Source organism: Pelodiscus sinensis, chromosome 1 (assembly GCF_049634645.1).
Source record: "Pelodiscus sinensis isolate JC-2024 chromosome 1, ASM4963464v1, whole genome shotgun sequence".
In the NCBI taxonomy this organism is placed as follows: Eukaryota; Metazoa; Chordata; order Testudines; family Trionychidae; genus Pelodiscus; species Pelodiscus sinensis.
This window is the reverse complement of record NC_134711.1, coordinates 25,824,694-25,850,975: the sequence shown is the minus strand read 5'-3', so window position 1 is coordinate 25,850,975 and position 26,282 is coordinate 25,824,694. Positions and strand designations below refer to the sequence as shown.

General features: G+C 43.5%; 1 protein-coding gene across 1 annotated transcript in view; it reads right to left on the bottom strand.

The window, feature by feature from the left end:
- The window catches only part of CDHR3 (cadherin related family member 3), a 63,962-nt gene that overhangs the window by 8,999 nt on the left and 28,681 nt on the right, over positions 1–26,282 (bottom strand). The window contains exons 8-16 of the mRNA XM_025178714.2: positions 21,792–21,981; positions 17,265–17,433; positions 15,956–16,055; positions 15,714–15,812; positions 9,603–9,829; positions 7,911–8,082; positions 6,582–6,826; positions 2,659–2,840; positions 1,027–1,040 (exon numbers count right to left, since the gene is read on the bottom strand). Of these exons, the coding sequence (XP_025034499.2) occupies positions 1,027–1,040; positions 2,659–2,840; positions 6,582–6,826; positions 7,911–8,082; positions 9,603–9,829; positions 15,714–15,812; positions 15,956–16,055; positions 17,265–17,433; positions 21,792–21,981 (1,398 nt within the window). The remainder of the gene's footprint in view (positions 1–1,026; positions 1,041–2,658; positions 2,841–6,581; positions 6,827–7,910; positions 8,083–9,602; positions 9,830–15,713; positions 15,813–15,955; positions 16,056–17,264; positions 17,434–21,791; positions 21,982–26,282) is intronic.

The following is a 26,282-nucleotide window of genomic DNA, read 5'->3' as shown; positions in this document are numbered from 1 at the left end:
GCTCCATCTGGCAGCAGGGTTACACATTACAGTCAAGATTTTCAAGAGTGACTAGTAAGTTTGGGTGTCCAACTTTTGAAATGCCTTTCACAGGACTAGTTTTCAGAGCTTTTTAAAAATTAGACCCCCTTCAGCTGTTTCAAGTTGGGCATCCAAATTTGCTAATCACACTTTCCAGTCTTGTCCTAGAAGTAGAGGTGAATAGTTTGCCACAAATTAAATTCCTCAGTGGATTTTACTTTACATTGATTGAAAAGATTTAGAAATTCACATGTATTCTTTATTCAAAACTATTTAAACTTTTAATCCTTGGCCTGAATCTCATTCAGTTTTGGAATTTTACATCTGAAATTTGTTTTGGGAATGTGCAGCCAGCCCTTGCACTAGCCCTCTACAGGAGAGTAAATTTTATTTTGAGGCTACATCTTCACTGCAGCCTTTGTCGGCCAAGACAATGCAAATGAAGCGCTCGTTAGCATTTCTCGCACTCTCATTTGCATAGTCTCTTCTGAACCATTTTGCGGAAGAGGTTTTTGCACAAAACACCACGGGGTAGACAGGGCCATTTTGTTTAAAAAAAAAAAAAAAACCCTTTTGCGCAAGAACCCTTATTCCTCAAAAAAGCAGGTATACAGGCTCTTGCGCAAAAGGGTTTTTTGCCCCATCCACACTGTGGGGGGTTTTGCACAAAAATCTCTTCTGCAAAATGGATCAGAAGAGACTATGCAAATGAGAGTGCAAGAAATGCTAATGAGTGCTTCATTTGCATTGCCTCTGCCGACAAAGGCTGCATTGTAGACGTAGCCTTAGAGAATATTTGAACAAATTGTAGCTTTCATAAGTATTTGTATTTGTAAAACTTGTGAACTTGCAAGTTCATGGAAATCAAACTGGAAAGTGTTGTAAACCCAATTTAGCAAAATTCTATTTTGGAAGCGAGTTTGATATTTTCAGTCCTAATAGAGATGTAGCTTACTAAGTGGTGTGCTTGTTCTTAAGTAGTGAAAGCATAAAAAAGGTACATACCTGGTGTGTTCATCCTGTAATAAAAATACAAAGTTATCAATATAGTTAATATATGAAATACCATTGCCTACAAAAAAATCATGTTATAGTCCTAGCCCTAACAAATCTGTTCTTTTTCATTTGGCAAACAGGATATTTCCTTTGAGCTTTTGTGGTTTGTTTAGTTTGGGCATGTTTGTTTTGCTGCACCTCAGCATTATTAACTACTGCAACTGAGCTACCAGAAGCAATAAAACAGCCTTGAATATAGTTGTTGCGGCTCCCAAAAGAATGGCTATATATTTTTTAATCTTATCAGTAACAACATGGTGGAGTTATGCTATCCCCCAAAATTACACTTTAAAAAATTTTACGCTCCCCATCCAATTCTAGGGCTGAAATTAATACCTTTTAAAACGTTTGAAAGGTTTAAAATGTGACTTGAAAATATCAGGATTGCTTTTTAACATGAGGTCATAAGTCTCGATGACTCATTGGCGCCAGTTAATAGCTAGATTATATGCCACCATATCCATTTGTCATTTCTACCACAAATTGCTCTTTGCACACCCCTCTAGAATAATAACAATAACCTACAGTCCACTAGTTCTCTCTCGTTCTGAAAGATCTTGACACAACTGGCTATGATCTTTCTGATGGTGACAATAGTTGTTTTTTCTGCTAGTGATGTTCAGTTAAAGCATTTGACTAACTTATCAGTAACTCCACCAAGAGTTTCTATGTCATTTTGATTTTACTATAGTCCCTTTAAGGTAGCGGTTTTCAAAGAGTGTGTCTAGACAAGGGCGCTATTTTGGGATACTTCCGATATCCCAAAATAGCTATTCTGCGTCTTTTAAACAAGTCCATTATTTTGAAATAGCTTTCAAAATAACGGGCTCACTATTCAGATGTTCTTATAAACTTCGTTCCACAAGGATTAAGGGACATTTTGGAATAGCTCTCTAATTCAAAATACTCTTGAAACAAGCTATGCAATTTTCATAGCTCAAATTGCGTAGCTTATTTCGAGCTCCGGGTACAGTGTAGACATACCTAAAGTGTGGCCCATGGACCCATCTTTCAGGTGTGCCACAAGCTTGGGACTTATCCCCCTGTGCAGCAGGGAGCCTACACTGGCACTCCAGCTCACCCCCACCATGACCTTACACACCCTTCCCACTCCGGCATGCTTCCTCCCTTCCAGTCCACTGACCCTTAGTCCACTCATGTACCCAACTTCCCAGCCAGACTCAGCCCCACCCCACTCCTGCACCCTCCCTCCTACTCAGACTCCCACACACTCAGCCCGCTCCTGCATTCACCCTCACTCCCAACCCCACCCCCCGCGCGCACACTCAACCCTCTCCTGCACTCATTTTGTCATTGTGTCGTTGGCTGGTGGTCCACAGAAAGGTGTGTTGAGTGGGGTGGGCTGTGGACTAAGAAGTTTGAGATCCACTACTTTAAGGAATCCTATTCCAACAATTACTAACATTTATTACTGTAAATATCATATTGCACTGAAATTTTTAAAGTATAATTTCATTAACTCTCCGAGCTTCACATTGTATGAGTAGCAGTCATTTTTCAATAAGTCACAAGTTTTCTTGAGAGAGAGTGTGAGTTTTTAATGGGTTTTTTATTACTTACAGTGGTCTTTTATCTGCTTTGGGTTTTGATGGACAGTAAGTACGGATATATTTTGCCAGCAGGAAGGTGAGGTATCCAAGCAGTCCAAGCAGTAGCATGCTACCAATAGAAATGATGAATGGCACATACCAAGCTGAGTCAGAATAAACATTTTCTGTTCTGATGAGAAGTGTAATGGCAGGCTTTGAAAATAAAATAAAATAGAAAAGGTGATTAAATGCTGTAAACTCTACACGTCGTTGACACCTAGTGTAGAAAGCATGTCCCTGATTGTGTCCCTGTGGTTTATTTAAAAGATGTGTGCTGTGATTGTGTTTGAAAACTTTGGACTGCCTTAGGGCAGTGGTCTCCAACCTTTTTATGCCCCAGATCGCTTTTTGAATTTAAGGACAACCCAGGATCCCTTTCTCCCAAAGCCCTGCCCACACCACCATCCTCCATTGCTCACTCTCCTCCACCCTCACTCATTTTCATCTGGCTGGGGCAAGGGGTTGGGGTTCAGGAAGGGGCTCCAGGCTGAGGCAAAGTGTTAGGCTGCAGGAATGAAGAGTACAAGCTCTGGGAGGGAGTTTGCCTCCAGCCTCGAACTCTCTCCTGCACCCAGACTCCCTCTCAAAGCTTGCACCACTCACTGCTGCACCTCATTGCTCTGGGTGTAGCAGGGGGCTCTTGGCTGGGGCAAAGCATTGGGTGCAGGAGAGAGTGAATGATGGGGGTGCTGGGAGGGAGTCTGGGTGCAGGCTCAGGGCTGGTGCAGGAGATAGGGATGCAGGCTAGGTCTGGGAGGTGTTTACCACAGGTGGCTCCAAGTTGGCAGCACAGTGGGGCTCAGGTAGGCTCTCTATGGCTGGCCCTATACCACTCCTGGAAATGGCTGGCTGGCTGAGTGCAGGCACATTTTGTGTTCTGTCCCTGGAAGAAGGCATCTCCATGTGCATGCCTACAACTGCCACCCCCAGCTGGCTGGTTCCCAGCCAATGGAAGCTGCTTGGTTAGCTGCTGAGGGCAAGGGACTGCAGAGACATGCCAGCACTCAGCCAGCCAGCTGCTTCCAAGAGACAGCCTACCTGAGGATCATGATCAACTGGCAGAGGCTTCAGGATCTACTAGTTTGTTTGTTTGTTTGTTTATTATTTATTTAAAATATTTTTACTTTGCCTTTTAAATATTTAAAATATTCGAGGCAGCTTACAAAATGTTTTAAAACACAATAAATAAGATTCTACCTCACTATCTTATTATATGAAAATACAGGAAATAATACCCAGTGTTGAGGTAATAGTCTCTGGTTATCTAAGGCAAAACTGACAAGCACCGTCATTGTATGCAGTTCAGTGCCAATGTAATAATAATGCCGTTCCCTTTATAAAAACAAGTTGACCCTAGAGGAAGCAGGAACATTGCATAAAAGTAAGTGACACTTCAAATTCTCATGTGACATTCCTTGGCTTTAGAAATGAGTCTGAATCACAAAGTTCTGAGCAGTATCTGCTCTCCCCAAATGAGAGGTATTCAGAGACCGTTTTGATTGGGCCCATTGTTAAGGAGTTAACAGCTCCACAGTCAAGGTTGTATTTTGAAATGTATTCAATCTTTATTTAACAAAAAATATTTTCCTCTACTGCTTTCTGTGTGAAATTTCACACAATATTCATTTTCATCGCCTTTATGGAAAATTCAAAGTTTTTATTTATTTTAATTGGTCTCTGCGCTAATTTCATCAGGTTTTCTGGCTATTCCTTGCTGACTGATAACAATCAAATAATGTTGAGTAACCACACAAAAATTGGGAGATACGTGAATCTTGAGTAGATCTGGTGCAGGGTGAAGAGTATTTGGAAGAAAATATTAAATATTAATCTTGTCTCATTATTCTTCATCACAAAGCTTATCAGCCAGCAGGGCGAGGCACATAAAATCTTCAAAAAAATTCACCAGCAATTGACCTCTTTCAAATGAACACCATCTCCCACTGTTCTTGATGGGACTGAGACCATATGTTGCCCTAATTTAAGATGATTATCTTCCTAAAATACCTCGCAGGAATGCAGATGTGCAGCTGCACCTGCCCAGTCTCTGAGTAGCCTCCTAGTACAACTTAGACATAGCAAAGCCATATGATTGACCACCAAATTTCACCAAACTACTACCCCAAATGCCCACAACTAATCATGTTGGGAGTGAGTGAGAGAGTGCAACTCACATGGTTTTTGTTATAACTTAGGCAAAAATCCCTTCCCCCAAATCACTTGTCGTGAAAACATGAATGCTACTCATGATTTTTTCCTTATTCAACATGGTCACCATCTCCTACTATTGTATAAAGGGTATTTTTGTATATTATTAGATAGAAGTCAGTTGGGTGTGCAGCCAGGGGTCTTCCCATTCTCCATCCCTTTCTGCCCCCTTGGAGGGAGCCAGGCACTTTCAGAACTAAGCTCTTGTGATTCAAACATTCCACATATAAGATTCTGGGGTTCTGATCCAGGCTGGTCTCTACTTGGTTCAGCTGTGGGTTTACTTAGGGCACAGCATATAAGATTCCTCTCCCTTCCCACATCTTGGTCCAGGTGCACTGAAGAGAGCAGGAGATGAGGCCACCAAGCAGGAGGGCAGAGAGGTGAACAATGGACAGACCCCTGGCAGCACCCCCCTCTTTTAAAACACCAACCAGCAGCGTGGACATGGCACAGGATGAGGGAAGCAATTAGCATCTGGTAAAGCTTTGGCACAAATCCTCTCCCTCTGAGAGAAATGCCAGGGGACAGGAGAAGAACTGTGACTCTGAACTACAATTCCTCTAGAAGTGGCTCCACTAAAGACCATCCTATACCTAGGGCATTGATAAACTCTCCATCCTACACTTAAGATTTCTTTGTAACTCTGTGTTTTGGAGACCCAAGAAAACATTGCATGAGGGTGAATGAGACGTGCTGTGGACAGTCTTTGGGTTTAATATTTGTGTGACCCCAGTGATGGAGAAATAAACCTTCTTGCTGATTGAAAGCTAGTTTTATGCTGCCTTTTTGATTTTCACACACAGACTAATTTGTATTCTGTCATTAAAGAAACACCCAGATGTGTGTGTCAGCCAAAGCAGGGTATAGCTAGGAACCAAAAATCTCTCTCTAAGGGCATGTCTACACTAGGAAATTATTTTGAAATAATAGTTATTTTGGGAATTATTTCAAAATAAGTGTTATCCCTCATGACAATCAGAATACAAATGGGCTTGGTAGGGTAGACACTTTGCTTGTTATTTTGAAAGAAGGGGAGTTATTTTGAAATGAATCTCTAGTGTAGACCAGGGCTCAGAACTGTGTGAAATAATGTTAATATCCCAGGCACAGGTTAACTCCTGCTCTCTCCTTATCAGTACGGTTGTCAAAGTCTAGAACTTCTCAGCCATATGCTCTGAACATGAGACTGAACCTGTCTCCACATGCATGCTCCACAGCTCAAGCAGGGCCCATCTCTTTCTCAGGCTTGTAGGGAGAGTAGAAGGGTAGAGGGGGTGGGATGTTGAGTGTTGCAGAGTGGAGTATTTTTAATCAATTATTTTATTATAGCTTGATTTTTGATTTTTGACCAGGGGCTAGGTTGTTTGGGATGCTTTCTTGTATTGGCTGTGATCTTAGGTGATGGCATGGTACCTAGACCTTTGGGTAGATGCCTTTTTTTTGTTGTAAAAAGTGAAATAAAAATAAACGTTGTTTGTATATGGGTCCAATCCTGCAAGACACTGAGCTCCCTATCTCCCACTGATTTCACTGTAAGTGGAAGATGCTTACCATTGGACTCTAAGTAATTCTTTTGTTCTTTTGAATGCACTTACCCTCAGTTTTTTTTAATTGTCCAACATAGACATACCCATGCAACAGCCATAGAATTAAGACGAAGATTCAGGATTTCAGTGAACTTACTGTAATAGTGATGGGAGTAGTCGGTTTTGGGATAACTTTGATGCTTAATGTTACTGTCCCAGTTTCAATGAAGGCTGTAGCTCTGTTTGAACTTGACAGCAAATTGTCATCTGTTATATAGACTTGCAGTCTGTAGTTCCAGATCGTATCCAAACCACTGTCATAGTCAAATCTAGATGCTAGAATCAACTCAGAGACATTGGAGCCGGAACTTGGTGAAAATATGAAATGATTATTCACATTACCTAGAAGTGAAAGCAAAAAACAAAACAAAATAAAACACACAAAATACTGATGTAAAAAGGGCCACTGATTTCACTTCTTTCTGCAATTTGACTGTACAGCACTGCCTTCAGAAACCACTGAAAAGGATGTTGTGCTCCAGCAGCGTTAGCACTGATCCATTCTATGACGTGACTCTAGCTTCTAAAATTTGATTCCTAGGATGTGATGTACAGTGACACCATAGTTGAAGTGCTAAAGGTAGGAGATAAGCACCTTCAGTGAGACATACCTCTGAGATCAGACTTTTGCAGAAGGGTTAATGCTAGGGGCTTTTGAAGGAGATCCTCTCAGTACCCGAATGAGCTGATCTTTACAACTCTGCATGAGATACTGTGCTACACCTTCCCTAGAAACAGCACAGAATTTACAGCCTGGGATGGGGATTAAGGTGGCTTTAAAACACACCTTTTAGGGTCTCCCAATCCTGGGCTATTCTGGCTCACCAACATAATTTAGGGCTTGCCCACACTTAAAACACTACAGCAGCACAATTATGCTGCTGTAGCGCTTCACTGTAGACAATGCTTATGCCAATGGGACACTCCTGTTGGTGTAGCTAATCTACCTCCCTGAGACACAGTAGGTAGGTCAACAGAAGAAGTCTCCCAACAACCTAGGGCTGTCTACATAGGGACTTAGATTGTCTTAACAATGTCATTCAGGTGTGTGGATTCTTATGCACATGTAGAACAGCTTGGAGCAGTGCTCCAAATTCCGCTCTGTTACATGGATAAAAAACTGAAATACTGGAATTCCATTAAGTCCTCTGGGTTATTCAAGGTTTACCCCATTATAACTGAAAGTACAATTTGTCCCTGTGTACAAGAGTAGTAGCAGCCTGGCTGACTTTAGTCAAGTCAGTGTTTGTTTTGCCATTAAAGTAACTGGAAGCTCTTGCTACCTAATCTTTACTTTCTAAAGTGCCTATCATGTAACATGTCCTAGACTTTTTTTCACAAAATCCAGTGGATAGTTTACTGCTAAGTATTTTCCCTGTGCACCAGGTATACAAGAAGGATATTCAAGAGTCAACAAGTGCAGTACCTGAATTAATGAAGTACCGGAAAGATCTAGGACTAGAATCGCGATCAACACACTCTATCCTGAAACCCTCTATGTTGGTCCCAACAGCCAGGTCTACTGGGATTGCTAACGAATAGGTATTGGCTGAACAAACTGGTTTTTCATCATTTTCTTCAAGAACATTGATGGTTACCTGAAAGAGAAATCCAGCTGATCAAGTGAGATTCTCCCACTGTGCTGTGCCAGAGTAGAATTTATTCTTCATTCTTTTTATCAACAGTAGTTGAACACGAGCAATAGGGAAGATCCATTAATCTAGTTTTTGCCTCAGACATGTTAATGTTCAAGAGATCATGAACTCATGTTGTGACCAATGTTTCTTTAGAACTCCAATTCCTTGAGGCAGATTATGTTCTAACATTGCACTTTGTTTTATGTGGGACTTTTGAATTGCCTAGAATATGTCATACTCAGAATGGAAAATAATACCGTACACTCATTAGAGAGAGCCATTCACCTAAAATTCTCAAAGTGCTTCACAAATGTTAATTAAGCTTCCCTGTACATTTAGTAATACTTCGGGGATTGTTCCATGCATGAAGGGAACCCTCCTCCTGTAGATCAACCCTTTCCCATGTGGAGATGAGGAAGTGTGAGCAGGTAAGTATTCTCCCCCAGCCCTTGATCCTTCAAGTAATTCTTGGCTGGAATGGAGAATTGGCCCTAAAATCTTGGTGACAATGCAGGATGTACTGTCAAAATCAAGTGTAATGCAACAAATGGAGCGGAGCAGATGTTATCCATTAAAGGAACAGAAGTCTGATGTTCTCTGAAACACATCAGGAGTGAATGTAAGTGTATGTAAACTCTTATGGTGGCATGTGGAATCCAGGCACTACACATGTAGGGATACACCACAGTTGAAAAGCAGGCTGCAGCCATACTTGTTACTTTGGTGTGTAGCTACATGTGGCAGCGAAAGACTCCAGCACTGGGGAAAGGCTCCGGCAGCTCCTCACTGACAGGGCCTTTCGCTGCAAGGAAAGGGTCTGGGAGGTGAGAAGCTGCAGAGAGGCTCTAACAGGAAGATGCTGTAGCCTCTCCCCACTGCTGCATCTTTTTGCTGTGGTGGGGAAAGACTCCTGCCTCAGAGAGCCAGCAGTACATTACACTGCTACAAATAGCAGTCGAAACATGGGAGGTCTTGCTTGGGCATGTAGACAGCCATGCGCAGTATCTACCCTAGATTCCAGGAGTGCCGGGCACACTTCACTCGCTTAAGCTGTGCCTCAAGGTCCATACAGCAATTTATACCTGGGCTAGCTGAGCCTGCAGTATCTGTGCTCAACATCCTGCTGTATGTATCAACAAGCCCTTTAATGCTTTTGTGGATACACAGAAAGTTCTCTTACTGCCCATTTAAAATATCAAGAATGAATAGTGGGCAGATAAAAGATGGTGTTTAAAGACAAAGGAACAAATAAATACAACCTTTTTTTTTTTTTAAATGCCTGAACTCCTAGCTCCCTCCCACTGTATCCTTCCTCTGTGTGAAATTCAGCCCTGTGTAGAGGGCCTGCCCACAGGCCTAATATCATTTCAGTGATGCAAATATCACTGAGCTATGCAAAAGTCTTGTGTTGATCATGGACATAGAGTACATTTTGTCTCATCTAGGGGAGGCATTTACAGAAGTGATAACATTTTACTCACAGAGACCGTAGCAAACTTCTCTGGGTCAGAAGCTTGCACTGTGACAATGTACCTCTGCGTTGTTTCATAGTCTAATGTAGCAATAATCTGCAGATTTCCTTCATTTGGATTGATCCAGAATATGTTTGTATAAGAAAGAGTACCTCCTCCAGCTATAATGGAATAGGTGATTCCAGTAAATGGTAAATCCTGGTCCGTTGCACTCACTTTTCCAATACTGGATCCAGCTGAAAAAAAGAGTCATGTTAACGTAACATTCACATACATAACATTTATATAAAGTTACATACAACATGAAATATAAGGCCTATAAGGCTCATCCTAAGTGATTTTTTTCATTCAAATAATGTAGGCAGATTTTGACATAACTCTAATTTAGAACTTGTTTTAACAAGATATTATTCCAGAATTGTCACTCCAGGTTAACTCCTGGTGTAGATGCTCTTGTTCCAGAATAAGTCTATTATTTCAAATTAGCTTAATACATTTCCAAAGATACTCTTATTCTGCAATGAGAGTGTCTGCACTAGGAGTTCATCAGGAATCTGTGCATGATGTTCACACGCTACCATAATCTGAAATAATTTCTCAGTATAAACAAGCCCTCCGATTTGTTTTATTTCTTTAAAAAAAAAACTATGAAAAAGAGGAGGGGTAAGAAATCCAAAAGTTTCCCATATTTTGCTATCAATTCCCGCATATGTGATTTTTTTTTTTTTCACATGTGGTACTAGAGCAGGGGTGAGTAATAAGCCTATGAGAGGGTTTGCTTCTGGTGAGTTACACTTCCGCTTTACATTTAGCCAATGGGTCGTGTGTGTCTCAACACTGTTAGAGAAATATCAGATTCCACAGTCCCAAGGTGTGGGTCGCTTTTAAAAATGCAATATATCAGCGGGGAGACAGGGAACCATTGCAGCGTGTGGTGGAAGACTGGATTTTATAAAGACAATCAGTGCCATAATAAGCTAACTTTGCGCCTGAGGCATGAATATAAAATTGCACCCCCTTGTGTGTGTATATATTCATAGTAGTTATTTAATAGAAAAAGGGAAAATACATAAATAACAATAATAATAATAACACAATGTTTGTTTATGCAGATCTCATAACTATAATAATCAATTAATACATATCTTCTATCTAATATATAAAGGAGAATGTTTGTAAGTTTGTGCTATAATAACTTGGACACTATAAGAGCTACCAGAGCCAAACTTTGCATGGGATAACCTTTCCTCCAGGAGAAGGTTTTAAGGTACTGTGGGAGGGTGTGACGGGGGCCCCACTCTCCCCTCCCACCTCCCCCACACTAGCTCCACCTGCAGCAATGCGCTCCCAGGCCGTCGCTATTCTGGGCCTGTGGCGCTTGCGCAGAGGTGGCACACGGAGGACCGCCCTCATGGCACAGGCGCGCCTCAGGTGGACCTGGGGAGAGCAGGGGCACCAGCATGGAAAAGGGCGCTGATGGGCCAGACACAAGGGGGGGAGAGGGAAGGAGGAGCGGGGTCGGCTCTTTTGCACACTGCCACCTCCCTTCCCCACCACCTCCCTAACTGCCACCCTGTGCCCCACACAGACAGCACCCCGCTCCTCCCCACTCTTCCCTCGCCACTTCCCAAACTGCCAGCCTGTGCCCTGCCTGGAGAGTGCCCTGCTCCTCCCCACCCCTCACCTGCCATCTCCCAAACTGCCAGCCCATGACCCACACAGACAGTGCCCCTTCCTTCCCACCCTTCGCCCGCCACCTCCCTAACTTCCAGCCTGTTCCCCATATAGAGAATCTGACTTTCTTCCACCACATCTATCCAAGTCCCACCCTATCTAATATGTAAAGGTGAATGTTTGTAAGTTTGTGGGCTAATAACTTGGACACTTGTAAGAGCTACCGCAACCAATCTTTGCATGGGAGAACCTTTCCTCTAGGAGAAGGTTTTAAGGGACTTTTGGGCCCGATCGGGGTTCCGCCCTGCCTCCCGCAGCACCTGCGGCCCCGGGCGCGAGCTGGGACGCCCCTCCCGCATGCAGCCTCCCTGGACTTGCCCCCTGCTGCCTGCGAGGTTACATAATCAATCATCTTCCCCTCCCCTCTCCTCCCCCTGCCGGCACGCAGTGCCTCCACCTTCATGTGCACAACGGCTCGGGGCACCCGCCCTGTCCCCGGGGACAAGTTGGGCCGCCCCTCCTGCGTGTAACCTCCCCTCCCGCTGGGGTCGCTCCCCACCTGCAACCCCGCCCTCCGGAAACCAAAACCAAAGCCAAAGCCAGCCAGCCTTTCTGCTCAGCTCGCTGGGCTTATCCGAGCAGAAGGAATCCATTTGCCTGCTGCAGCGCAGTGTGGAGGGGCCGAGTTAAATCCTCCACACATTTCACTGCTGTGAAGCCAGCCGGCTGCTGTTTGTACTGTGAGCTGGGCTCTTCTGGGTCTGGTTCCAGCCATCAGGGTTACATGTGAGCTCTGAGCTTTTGCTTGCTAAGGCAGGACAGGTGGATCCCTGAGACAACCTTGCAAAGAGAAGTCCCCTTGCTACTGGCCACATGACTGTGTACTGTTCTCCTGGGGGCTGCTGCTCAGTCCTAAGGGGAGAAGGGTCCTGCTGCTCTGAGGGTCAGGTGTGGGCCAGGAGCCATCAGCCCCCAGGGTCTGTGGCTCTGGGGGTCCCTTGGCTCGGGGTCCCCTTCTTTTCTAAATTTTGTTCCTCTGGTTTCCCGAGCAACGCCGGGTAAGTCCAGCTAGTAATATAGAAAGGAGAATGTTTGTATGTTTGTGCTTTAATAACTTAGACACTATAAGAGCTACAGCAACCAAACTTTGCATGGGCTAACCTTTCATCCAGGAGAAGGTTTTAAGGGACTGTGGGAGGGAAGAGATGAGAGACAGACGCCTCTCCCCGGGGCTGCATGGAGCTTGGCAGTGCGGGGAGAATCGGCTTCCTGGAGGAAGCAGCAGGGACAGTCACTCACGAAGGCCGGCGGAGGGACAAGGAAGCGGAGGGCAGGCTCGCACACGGGTGGCAGGCGCACGGCTCCCTTCCCCCTCCCTCCCCTCAGACTCCTCACCTCAGTTATATCAACTTTCCCGAGCAATGCCGGCTAACTCCAGCTAGTATACCTATCATTATAAAATATCACCATGTCAGGTACTATTAGGTATTTGTTTATAATTGTACTCTACATGCTTTTAATGAGGCAAACTCATGAACAATTGCATTGAAATTAATATTATTTGCTACCCCGACCCATAGAACCCAGGGATCGTAGCTCCCAAACCCCCAGCTCTAATCACATACCCCTAAGACTTAGAGTCACTCCCCTGGAGAGGTGAGACAAGACCCAGGAGTCCTGGCTCCCTGCCTGACACCCCCACCTCGCCCCCTGCACCTCTGCCCCTGTGCAGGGCAATCTGAGCCCCTTCTTCCCTGGCCCTGCTCCTGGGAACTGTGCTAGAGCACCTCACAGTGGTGCTTGGTGTGGCCTCGCCGGTATCAGGCCTCCCACGCCGCTCGGAAGCAGCTGACATGCTGGGCAGCTGCCGTGGCTGGTGACTGTTGGATTGTAGAGCGGCAACGTGCAGCCTGCCATGTAAACTGCAGGCCAGCCGATGCTAATGAGCGTGGGAGCTGTCTTAAAATAAGTAGCTGTCTTAAAGTAATTAGTTTTCTATGTTATTTTTTTGCGCCTTCTCAGCTATGCACCGGAGGCAAGTGCATCACTCGCCTCGCCCTTGTTACAGCCCTGAAGACGATAGTTTATATTCGGGGGTGTTCTTACTTTTACATTTTTGCTGCCTGGTTTAGTAAATAGTATAATAGGAAACTTCCACAACCAATGAAAATTGGCTGATAAAACTGCTGCACAAACTAGAAAGAACTTGGCCCTTTTAAACCCAGTGAAAATGCCCACAAAAAGCTGTCATTTCCATCTTTTACCTCCTCCCTCCAAAAAATCTTCCATATTCCTGATGAAACTCTCTGTCCATCTCAGTTACTGTACACTCAAAGTAAAAAGATTTTAAAAGCCAGCGTTAAGTAAAGTTTCAGGTAAGGGATATTGTAAACACATAGGTGGTAGACATGCTCTTCACAGAAGCTGCTTAGGAGTAACTACAGTACAAAAAGTGCAGAGTGGCTAGAAGGGACATCTGACAGGGAGAGGTAGAAAAGGCAGTGGGAGGTCTCAGGGGAAGCTGAGGCAGGCCATGTAAAAGATGTGCAAGAAACTGTCCAACAGCATGAGTGGGAGATTTCATGCTTGAAAGTTTTTGCAAAAATGGTTTAACCTGCAATTTTTTGTTATAGCCCAAGCAGTTTCCTTAGAGCAACTGTGTCTACACTATGCATTTTGCCAGAAGAGGCAATGCAAATGAAGTGTGGATTATCATTTTCTCACATTTTATTTGCATAATCTCTTCAGATCCATTTTTGCGCAAGAGGTTTTTGCACAAAAACATGCAGTGTGGACATGTCCATTTTGCGCAAAAAAAAACCCTTTTTGCTCAAGATCCTTATGCCAATCCCAAGAGGCATAAGGATCTTGAGCTAAAAGTGGGGTTGTGCAAAACGGACATGTCCACACTACATGTTTTTGTGCAAAAACCTCTTGTGCAAAAATGGATTGGAAGAGATTATGCAAATGAAGCATGAGAAAATGCTAACCTGCGCTTCATTTGCATTGCCTCTTCCGGCGAAATGCGTAGTGTAGACATAGCCAATGTGTTTTCCCCCACCCCCAAGCGAGTGCAAGTCCAGCGGTGTTTTCTTCTATATACTATTCTGCTAGGTGGGAGTGGATGGTGCCTAACATGTTGCCCTGGGACTTGAAGTGTCAGCCTGATGACACCCCCACTACAACAGAAGTTTCAAGGGACCCTCAGAAGAAGGCAGCTTAATGGCTGTCATTCCCTGTGCCTGAGGCATGGGACTTCTTCTCAGCTGAGCCAAGCCTTTTTGGACCCTTTCGTGCCCTTTTAAACAGTGTAAAATGGCCACTATGGGCCCAGAGAATCTTGCCCAAGAGCTGTGTGTTCAGTTCTTGGTTCTACCATAGAATTACTCCATAACCTTTGGCAAGTCACTTAATCTCTCTTCCCCCATTTGTGAAAGGGGGCACAATACAGTAAAACTCCAATTGTCTGGCATCCAGGGGTCCGGCACTCCTGATAGTCCGTCACCAACTGGAACCCGGCAGTCCTCCGACCAGTCGGACAATTGGAGCTGCTGTGAGCCCCGTGGGCGCTCGCGTCTGGGAAAGGGAAGGGGAGAAAAGGGGAAGGGGATTATAACCCTGTGACGGGTCTGCTAGGATCCACACTGCGTCTTGCCGGGGAGCAGGGAACAGTGCAGTGAGGAGCGAACCCTTCCCCAGGAAGGTGAGGGAAGCCCCGCGCAGCCGCTGAGAGTTTCCGGGAAGGGAGCGGGCTCCCCACCCCCCAGACTACAGTATTATTGCTGAGCAAGGGGGTGAGGGGGCATCACTGCGGGACCAACCTGGCAGCACCCCAGCTTCTCTGTTCCTCTGCTTCCCCAAGTCTGCCGCTCGTCAGTTTCAGCAGCTGCAGCGGCGGACTTGGGGAAGCTGTGGGGTAGAGCAGCTGGGATGCTGCCAGGTTGGTCCCACAGCACCGTCCCTCACCCCCCTGCTCAGCAATAACTACTGCAGTCTGGGGGTGGGGAGACCGCTCCCCTCCCAGAAACTCTCTGTGGTGGCGCAGGGCTTCCCCCGCTTTCCTGAAAAATGGCAGAGGGTTCACCCCTTGCCACGCCGTTTCCCACCCACCCCCAGGACACAGTGTGGATTCCGGCAGACCCGTCACAGCTCCCTGCTGGAGTACCTCCCGATACTCTGGCATATCCGATAATCCGGCACCACCTAGGTCCCAAAGGTGCCGGATTATCGGCAGTCTACTGTAATATATCCTTTCTCCCAACCTTTACCTGTTTTGTCCAGTTACATTGTAAACTTTGTACATTGAGGTTGTGCAATGGAGCCCTGATCTTGGCTGGGGCTTTGAGGTACTATTGTAATACAAACTAATATATAATGTTGCCCCCAAGATGATTATTCTACACTGTAACAACCTTAAACCTAAAGGATAGCTTTTATTTACTGTACCTCGAGTAATTTCTGAAACATTAAATACATATGATGAGCTACTGAAGACTGGGAAGAACTCATTTACTGCCATTATTCTGATGTAAATGTAGATATTATCTGGAAACATAACGGAAGATAAATGAATGGTTAAGTATGGTTATGAAAATGTCTGAACATAAACGTAATTTTTATAACATTTCTTCTTCTATGCAGTAATGGCATAGGAAAACATCTCAAAGAAAAATAAAAGGGATACTTGCTAGTATAGTAAGGCCATGCAATATCTTGCACCACAGTAGTCAAAGTATATTTCTCAACTGCTAGATTAGCTGGATTTTCAAAATCCAAATCTCCAGTCAACTAGATTAAGAAAAGAAAACTGTATATTTGCCTCATTACATAAAGTCACATCACACACCAAGCAAACAATGATTTCCAGTGCTCTGTCAATATGCTGGCTAAGTACACACACGAGTGCAGGGGTGGGGAACCCTTTTTGGGTTGGGGGCCACTGACCCAAAGAAATATCAGTCAGGGGCTGCACACAAGTGAAAAGTAAAACAAAACCAAAAAACTCCCCACCCCTCACTGACATGGTCCCTGACCGAGAAGGAGAACTCCTCACATTCCCCTTGCACACCAGAGCCAAAGGGGGTCCAGCCTATTAGATTTTGTGTGCAGCTCTGCAGTGGGATGGGAGGGGTCTGGAATGACAGTATGGACTCCCCAATACTGGGGGGGGGGACATCTGAGCCTCAGGGGGCAGATCCAGGCAAGCTGGGGGCCGCATGCAGTCCCAGGCGTGAGGTTTCCCACCCCTGCACTATTGCCTTCTTGGGCTGAATTCACATTGGTGTCCGGTTGTAATTCCTAGCTCCATTACAGACATGGGGATTCATTCTCCTTAGCTAAATGTGTAAGAGGCCTATGATGTGTGTAGCAGAAAGCTTTGACCTTTTGATCTTTAGTTCCAAGTGTGTGTAACACGCTGTCTAGGTGCAGAGGTGAAAGTAAGGTGCTGTGCCCTGGTGCACTGCTCCCGCAAGACCTGTCTGAGGCTCTCTGATTAGAGCAGTGCAGCTTGCAGTGCGCTCTCCCAGCCGGGCTCCTCATTGCAGGAGGAGTAATGGTAGTCCGAATTAGGGGCTTTAGTTCGAACTACCTAGCCGTGCCACGTGTAGCCGCAGGCACCAAGTTCAAACTACCGGGCATTTAAAAATGGCGGCGCCCGGGAACATGCAAATAAAGCCCGGGATATTTTAATCCCAGGCTTCATTTGCAAGTTTGAATGACTACATTAGCCACCTTGGTTCGAACTAGGGTGGCTAGTGTAGACATATCCTGACTGGTTAAAACTGGGGGGAAACATTCTTTCCAATTTAAGAATAAAGAATAATTATGGATTATGATCTCTAGAAACCCTAGAGACCACTCTCACAAAAAAAATCATACTCATTTCATCAACAATTTAAATAGACATAATGTGAATAACAATTTTTCCTGAAAGGATAATGAAACCTGGGTATTAAGGGATTTTCTAATCGGACACCGTAAAATAAAACAACTAACCACAATTCTTCCAGAGCCAGATTGATTCAGTGTAAATCTGTTACTTCCAACTCCAGACAATCCAGTGAAGTTAAATTCATTATTTGGTGGTTCAACATCCATATCCTGGCAGTGATCTTTCAGGTCAAGGAGAAGTATCCCAGTGGAGGCTGTTTCATATACCTCAACTCTGTCAAAAAGAAACATGTTTCCCATCATGCCTTTTCATAACATTCCTCTTAATAGCTTTTGAAGTGTACTGCATACTGACTTCCAGATATTTTTCAAATCCAAGATTCCAACACCCCAAACTTTTAGGAGCAGAGCTGGAAGCTATTGAGAGAACTCAAACCAAAATTTTGAAACACCCTTAACTTTAGAATCAGCATTAGGGTCTCAATTTGATCCACCTCAAATTAGTATCCTTTAAACATTTGCATTTCAGCAAACTATTTACGTGCTGAGGCATGCTACTTCATTTACTCCTTAATTGATATATGGCCTTGGTTTTCCTTCTCTGAATAAAATAGTTAAGTATGTGCTTAATTTTACTGATGTGACTAGCCCCATTGAAACTGGTATACGACCACAATTAATAAGACCACTTGCATGCTAAAAGTAAAGCATATGTTTGTTGGATCAGGGTCTATGACAATTTGGAAGTAATCTTATGCCATCATAGGCCCTTATCCAGTAACATGTGCTTTCCTTTCAGAATGCACCTTGTGATATTTTTCCAGTTAAATTACCTATAATAACCAACAGTCTGTCGAATGGTTTTGATAAACCTTGATCAAAGCAATTCTTATACATCAAAGAGAAATGTCCTCCAGAAATGGAATAGAAGACAACCATAAAGTTGCAGTGTGAGCTCCAGATGTTCTGTTGACAGTCGCATCATCTTGACAATGTCATACTATATTGATGGAAGACCCTGATGCCCCATTAGAATGCAATGTCAAGAACCTGATTCACAATTATGCTTCAGTTTTCTGCAATTCCATTTCCCACAATAACTCCTCCATCTCCCTACTTCCTTGTTGCTTTCAGGGATGAGGTGGAATAATGTCAGCCCTAGACACTTCACTCAATACTACTTGAGCAGCCTTATATCTGTCAGGCAAGATGGGAGTAGCTGGTGCTTTGAGACATAGACTCTTCGGGATTTATTTACTGGATGTCGGGTTCCAGTCTGAGAAGCAGAGATTCTGAGAGAGACTTTGGAGTCATGGGAGTAATAACTGAACATTAGCTCCCAGTGTAATGCCGTAGCTGAAAGAGCAAATGTGATCTTTGGATGCACAAATGGGGGAATCTTAAGCAGAAGTAGAGTTGACATATTTGGCATGGTATGATCACTACTGAAGGCTGTGTCCAGTTCTGCCGTCTACAATTGAAAAAGAATATTAATAAATTGGGAAGATTGGGAAGGGTACCCAGAAAAGACATGTGAATGCTTAAATGCCTTATAGTGATTAAACTTGAGGAGTCCTATCTATTGAGCTCAACAAAGAGAAGGCTAAGGGTGATTTGACGGTGGTATGTAAGTACCTACATAGGGAATAAATATTTGATAATGAGTTCTTCAAGCTAGTGTCTAGTAATTGAAGTTAGACAAATTCAGACTGGAAATAAGGTGTAAAGTTTAACTGGGAGGGTAATTAACCACTGGAGCAGTTTACCAAGGGTCATGGTGGATTCTTCATCACTGACAATTTTATATCAAGATTGGATGTTTTTCTAAAAGACACCCTCTAGTTAGTTCAAAGAGGAATTATTTCAAGGAATTATTTATGGTCTGTGTTATATAGGAGGTCAGATTAGATGGCCAAATTGGTCCTTTTTGGCCCTAGAATCTGTGCAAAATGTCCCAGTGAGCTACAGGGTAAGGTTCACAATATTTAAAAACACAGGTGGAGGAGATTCCTCATCACTGGTAAGGCACGAGAGGGGTTTGGGTGGCCATGTGTCCCCTCCCCAATGCCACAGGCAGGAGGGGCAAGGGGCCAGAGCCTCTGGGTGGCTCAAGGGACGAGCGGGGGGCACCCCAGCAGCAGGGGTCAGGCCCTCCCGCACTCACCGACAGCCCTGGGGAGGAGCAGAGCAATGCGGCTCTGCTCCCCCGCTGCTGGCACATCACTCAGGGGAGCATCGCCCCCTACACTCAGCAGTGGAAAGCAGAGCAACGTGCCAGCAGCCGGGGAGCAGAGCTCCATTGCTCCACTTTCCTCCTGCCGCCACAGATGAATGTAGGTGGTCCTGATCCCAGAGACCAGCTCTAGACTCCCGTTAATCCCTCGGGCCACATTTCTGGAAGAGGAAGATTGGGGGAAGAGGCAGGGCAGGGGCAAGCCCTAAGGTAGAGGGGACATGGTTTCCCTCCTCCCCACATCAGTGGGGAGGAGTCATGTGGGGAGGGGGCAGTCTCATGGCTAATGCCTCCACTGCACCTTTCTTCACCAGTCACCCCTGTTCCTCATAACTACAGGGTTTCTTCCTAACTGGCTTCTTTGGAACCTAAAGTAAATTGTTCAGATCAATATAAATGTCAATTTAGAGAGAAATGTTTTCTTGTCATTAAATAAGCTGGGCTTATTTCCCATCTTACTCTGTGCTATTCTGGTGTTTTCAATATGCTTAATTAAAGAGCTATTCTCTCATGTATTCATTCTTTCACGAAATATCTAGGAATTCAATCTAGTGACAGAAGTGACTGGTGAGTTTCTTCCCTGTCAGTCTGAGTCTATTAGTTTTAAAAACAGCAGCACGGAATTAATAGAAGCAAAGTGAGTAGGGCCGATCCTGCTCTGTTACACCAACTCAAGAGTGACACCTCTGAAATGATCTGAGTTAGAGTAATATAAAACTGGGTGTGAGATCAGAACCAGGCCCTGAGATCCAGCTCTGTAGTCCTTGTTCAGACACAGTTCCCTAGATAGGGAGCTGATCCTAGGTAGAGTTTCACAATTAGAAAGGTTACAGGACTGGGTCTTTTAAATGTGAATTGAAAAGATTTGATAAAAACATATACAATGGGCCTCACAACTGGAAGTGTGTGAATAACTGATTTTTCAGTCTCCTGGTCAATTCTGAAAAATTATGATATAAAATTCAGTTTGTGTCTAACCAAAACTGAAAAATTGTAGTGACTTGGAGGGAAGGGATGTTGCAAATCTCAGGCGCATACCTTAATCACTGGGCTAAATATTACAAAGGAGTTTTTTCCTCCTATGTCAGTTTTGTAAATAATGCCAAAATCTCCTTGTGACTCCAGCCACCCAGCCAAAATTTTTATTTTATTAAAACAGCAAATTCATGAATTGTTTCACATTGACCAAAGCTACTTTTTATTCCTGCACATAAGCTGTGTGAAAATGTTCTCCAAGTTCTATTGACAACAGAACAAAAATGGAATAACATGGTAGATCAGCCCCATTAATTGTGAGAAATTCCAAATCCTTCAATCCAACCTGTCTCAGCTTCTCCACTCCCACAGCAGGAAAGTTAGCAAGACTGATGGTAATTCATAGTGTTTGCCATGTGGTAGTTGCTGCACATCAAATGCCTATAAGGGCCTTGAAGAGTTTGCAAACCAAGAACATGAATAGTAATAGAGAGGTAAAGTGCTACATAGTTTTTCCTTTTGTTTTAGCAAGAACATGAAGAGAGCAAACGAAGTAGGAGAGTAGAGAAAGAAGAGGGCAAAGATTAAAATTAATAGGCAGAATGGTCTGAAAGTTGACCACTGAGCATGCTCCCATTTAATAAATTAACATGAAATAAGAGGTGAAAAGTCTGCTCCTATTCTAAACAGAAATGATTCCACTTTTAATTATATAGAGTGTATGGCCCCTCGGTATTGCCGTGATTGGCACCTAAATGAGAGAAAGAGATAAATAAACCCCTGATTTGGCACAGATGTTTTGGTTCCAATATTCCAACTCCAAACAACTGGGCTGTGTCTAGACTGGCCAGTTTTTCCGGAAAATCAGCCGCTTTTCCAGAAAAACTTGCCAGCTGTCTACACTGGCCGCTAGAATTTCCGCAAAAGCACTGACTTCCTACTGTAAGAAATCAGTGCTTTTTGCGGAAATACTATGCTGCTTCCGTTTGGGCAAAAGTCTCTTTGCGCAAAACTTTTGCGCAAAAGGGCCAGTGTAGACAGCTGAGATTTGTTTTGCGCAAAAAAGCCCCGATCGCAAAAATGGCGATCGGGGCTTTTTTGCGCAAAAGCGCATCTAGATTGGCCACAGACGCTTTTCTGCAAAAAGTGCTTTTGTGGAAAAGCGTCCGTGCCAATCTAGATGCTCTTTTCTGAAAATGCTTTTAACGGAAAACTTTTCCGTTAAAAGCATTTCCGGAAAATCATGCCAGTCTAAACGTAGCCCAGGATGTTTGAGCCCTGTATTTGAAGGGACATAATCAGCACTTACCAGGAGAAGTCGATATGAAACACATAGATTCAGGTTCTGGGTGCTTAATTGGGGTGCCCTACATCAAATACTGACCCCATCAAATCAGCGAGGCACAGCGTGAGTAGCTTCGTACCTGAAGTTGTACAAGTTACATTCTGGTGGGTTGTCATTGAGATCTCCGATAGTGACTGTTATCTCCATTTCATTTGTTTGCCCACCACTGGGACTGTCCTCCACATGAATAACCAATGAGATGTTAGGATGTTGGCGTAGAGGAGCAGCATCTCGATCTATTCGCCTAGCCACGTAAATTGCACCAGTTACTAAGAGGAAAGAATTGAGGGGTTAGATATTCACCGCAAGAAAGGAAATGACAAGTAGTCACATTTAAATATAATGTTCTTTTCAAGGACTTGATGGCTCAGGGAACTGGTGGTAAATATGAAGCCATTCCCAACCTCCATGTCACTGTTGTTTGTTTAGTGATCTGAAATAAACTGATGCATTTTATCTAACCCTTAGCAGGTAAGTGCCTACAGCACAAAAATATCATAGAATCATAGAACACTAGGACTGGAAGAGACCTCGAAAGGTCATCGAGTCCAGTCCCCTGTCCTCCTGGCTAACAGCCACAGCAAAGAGGCCAATGACTGAGCAGACACGAAGACTGACTACCTTCTTAGCCCTAGTAGGGATATTTGTAAATCAGGGGTGAGGCACATTTGCAGTGTACTGTTGAGACGTGTGCACTGCTAATGTTCATGCTGTCCCTGTTTTGTTGCTAAAGAGAGGTCTTCATTTTCTAGGGCTCTCAAGGCAGTATTTTTCATCTGCCCTAGATCTATATATAAATAAAAAAAGCAGTCATGTAGCACTTTAAAGACTAACAAGATGGTTTATTAAGTGATGAGCTTTCGTGGGGCAGACCCACTTGTTCAGATCATATTCTGAAAGTGAATCGGCATGGGCATTATGTAACAGGGGTACAATGAAGAAATAAACAAATTATACAGTAACGAATCAGCTGCACAGAATAGAAGGTGTGGGTGAGGGGACAAGGAAGAGACAAGGAAGGAGGAAATTGCTTATTGTGAGACAATTAAGTGGCTAATCTGGAGTTACTATGAGTATCAAAAGGTGGGGAGGCTGTCTGTAATGTGTAAAGTAATTATAATCTAAATTAAGGCCCATTCGAAACCTGTTGAATTTTAGCATAAATAAAAGTTCTGAAGTCTCCCTCTGTAATCTCTTTGTGTTAAAGTCTTTTTGAAGTAAGGGCATGTTATCTGGTTAGGTTTAAATACCCATTCTCCAGAAACTTCCCCTATTATCACCCCTATGTCATTACCTCACAGACACTAACCTTCCCCCCTTACCCCCACTCTGTTCTAAAATTTGATTTGTCAATTTCACATGCGTTCATTTTTTTGATTGTACCACTTTGGTATATATGGTTGTACCAATTTTCTTCCACAAATTGATCTGAGGAAGTGGGTCTGCCCACGAAAGTTCATCACCTAATAAACCATCTTGTTAGTCTTTAAAGTGCTACATGACTGCTTTTTTTTGTTTTATCAAGATCAGACTAACATGGCTACCTCTCAGTTACTTTTCAATATAAATTAGAAATATTCTGAACTATGATGTAGTGTTGCCAAGTTCTGTCGTCATTCATTCACTTCTTATAAACTCTTAAACCTGCCACTGTTCAAACAGAATAACTTGTTGGCCACATATTATATAGCCAAAGGACCAGGACAGGGTGACAGGGAGTGTTTATACATACTGGCTATGTCTAGACTGCATCCCTTTTCCGTAAAAGGGATGCAAATTAGACACATCGCAATTGCAAATGAAGCGGGGATTTAAATCCCCCCCACTTCATTTGCATAAACATGGCTGCCGCTTTTTTCCGGCTCGGAGCTTTGCTGGAAAAAAGCGCCAGTCTAGATGCAGATCTTTCAGAAAATAAAGCCTTTTCTGAAAGATCCCTTATTCCTCTTAAAATAAGTCTAGACTGGCGCTTTTTTCCGGCAAAGCCCCAAGCCGGAAAAAAGCGGCAGCCATGTTTATGCAAATGAAGCAGGGGGATTTAAATCCCCGCTTCATTTGCAATTGCGATGTGTCTAATTTGCATCCCTTTTACGGAAAAGGAATGCAGTCTAGACACAGCCAGTCTGTGTTTCAAAAAATACTAAAGGGGAGTGTAACAATCTAAGCCCAAAAAGCACAAGGAATCCAAAGCATTTAGCAAAAAGAAAATGAGTCACTGTGCCCAATTCTGCAGTGCACTGTGTTTTGTGAAGTCATTTACAACTGTGCTAGCCCGATCGAAAGTGCTACCAGATCAGAAGAATAGCATTCACTGACACCACTGTAAATTATTCAAGGAGAATCTGATGGACATGCATGGTAGAGGGCAAAAAGAGCACAGGTGTTTTTCTCTCATGTTATAGGAGCTTACCAAGTCTTCTGAGCTGTCTCACCTGGGGAAAATAATGGATTTGAATTATGGCAGTTCAGAAGGTCTCACCCTGAGAGGGGTTTCAGCCTACACCTTGAAGGACATTAAGGGCCCTGTCCTTGCCCCCCTGATCTGACCACTTTTTGTTGCTCCCATGGTTCAAAGAGGCATAAAGCTGACCTAAAAGGGCAACCAAGGAGTCTTCTTTCTTGGAGGAATCCCAGGTCTACATGACTTTCTCCCCGCCCACCCCTGACAAAGTGCATGTTGAAGGCAGGAGAGGAGATGGCTGGAGTATTCTCTGATAATCTCCAGCTGGTACAACAACCCCTTGGAGGATTTTGAAGCCAACACAGATGAGGCAGATTGGGAGACTACAATAATTCATTGGGGGGAGGGGGAGATGGAAGAGGAGGAGCAGCCCCTATGATTAGGTGAGTTTAAGCCACTTTTGCTCCCCTCTTTTCATTTCCATGTTGAGCGAAGCTCAGCCAGACCCAAAGACTAAGAATTTATTAACCCTCTAGAAAGTATGCTGCTTCTTCATAAGCACAGCAACACAAGGAAATAAGCATGGGCAGTGGGTATAAGGGGCAAGGGAAGGCGCTGCCTCACTTGGGTCTTAGTGCCCAATCTTTCATCTCTTATCCCTATTCTGGCCCTTCCTGCAAGCTCCCACAGCAAGCTGTTGGAGCCTGGTGAGTACTTAAAAGTGAAAAGCCTTTCAGCTTGCCTGATCTATTAGCATAATATTGAACCTGTGAAAGACCCAGTAAGTGGTAATGAATCCATTTAACATGCACGTGGCAACCCATAGATCTGTACTATCAGTTTCTGGATTTACTGATAAAAACAGTTGTGCATTAATTTATGTCTACAGGACCTTAGTTTGAAATTTGCTTTAAACAATTCATTACTTTGCTGCTGAAGGTTATAAAATCACATCTCTAAAAATCCTTTCATAGGTTTTTAGCTGCACAATTTGAGTATTCATCTTTAGCCTTAAATGCTTGGATTTTTAGACACAAAATTGAAAAAAAAAAAGACCTTAAAGACTTAAAGACCTTCCTTATCTAAAATACACGTTTTAATTTTAATTACTATATTACAAAAAAGAAACTTGCTTCCAAAGTCTTCCTGCCTTTTCTGTCCATCCCTGTAATCTTTCTCCCTTCACTCCCCTGTTGAAGAGAGCCCTAAAAGGGACAACAGCCCTTTTCTTCCAGATAGCTGGGCAAATGAGCTTCCCGTTTCTTTACTTCCATTTGATTAACTAGTTTTAAGAGAACCCTCCACCAAAATCAGTATCTTAGTAAGAGATAAAATCCTTTGTTATGCCTATAATCTTTGGAAACATAGTTTAACAAATATATGGTGAAATTTCATAAACTTGTCTATTGCTATGGAGCAAAAGACAGGACTATGCAGCACTTTAAAGACTAACAATATACCAAAGGGATACAATCAAAAAAAGTGAACACACACAAAATTGACAAATCAGGTTTTAGAACAGAGGGAGGGTAAGGAGGGGAGGTTAGTGTCTATGAGATAATGATAATATCTGTTCTAAACTCTGATTTGTCAATTTTATATGTGTTCACTTTTTTTGATTGTATCCCTTTGGTATATATGGTCATGCCAATTTTCTTCCACAACTTGATTTGAGGAAGTAGGTCTGGCCAACGAAAGCTCATCACCTAATAAACCATCTTGTTAGTCTTTAAAGTGCTGCATAGTCCCGTCTTTTGTTTCAGCAGGACCAAACTAACACTACTACATCTCTATTACTATGCTATTGCTATGCAGATCACACAAAATAAATTAACATTCCTTTTTTCTAAAAGCAGTGAACTTTGTTATGAACACACTAAACTGCTCTGACTAATTAAAAATGTCTGCTTCAGTACATTAAATATGTAATAAACAGAAATGATTACTTTATACATTTAAAATATAAAATCGGTTTAGGAATACAGGCAGTCCCCGGGTTATGTACAAGATAGGGACTGTAGGTTTGTTCTTAAGTCGAATTTGTATGCAAGTCGGAACTGGTACATACTGTAGGGGAAACTCTCGCCAAACATTTCTCCAGAGCTCAGTTTTATTCTCCCACACCTCACTTCCCTTAGTCCTTTGTTCTCAAGCTGAGGTGTCTGCTGA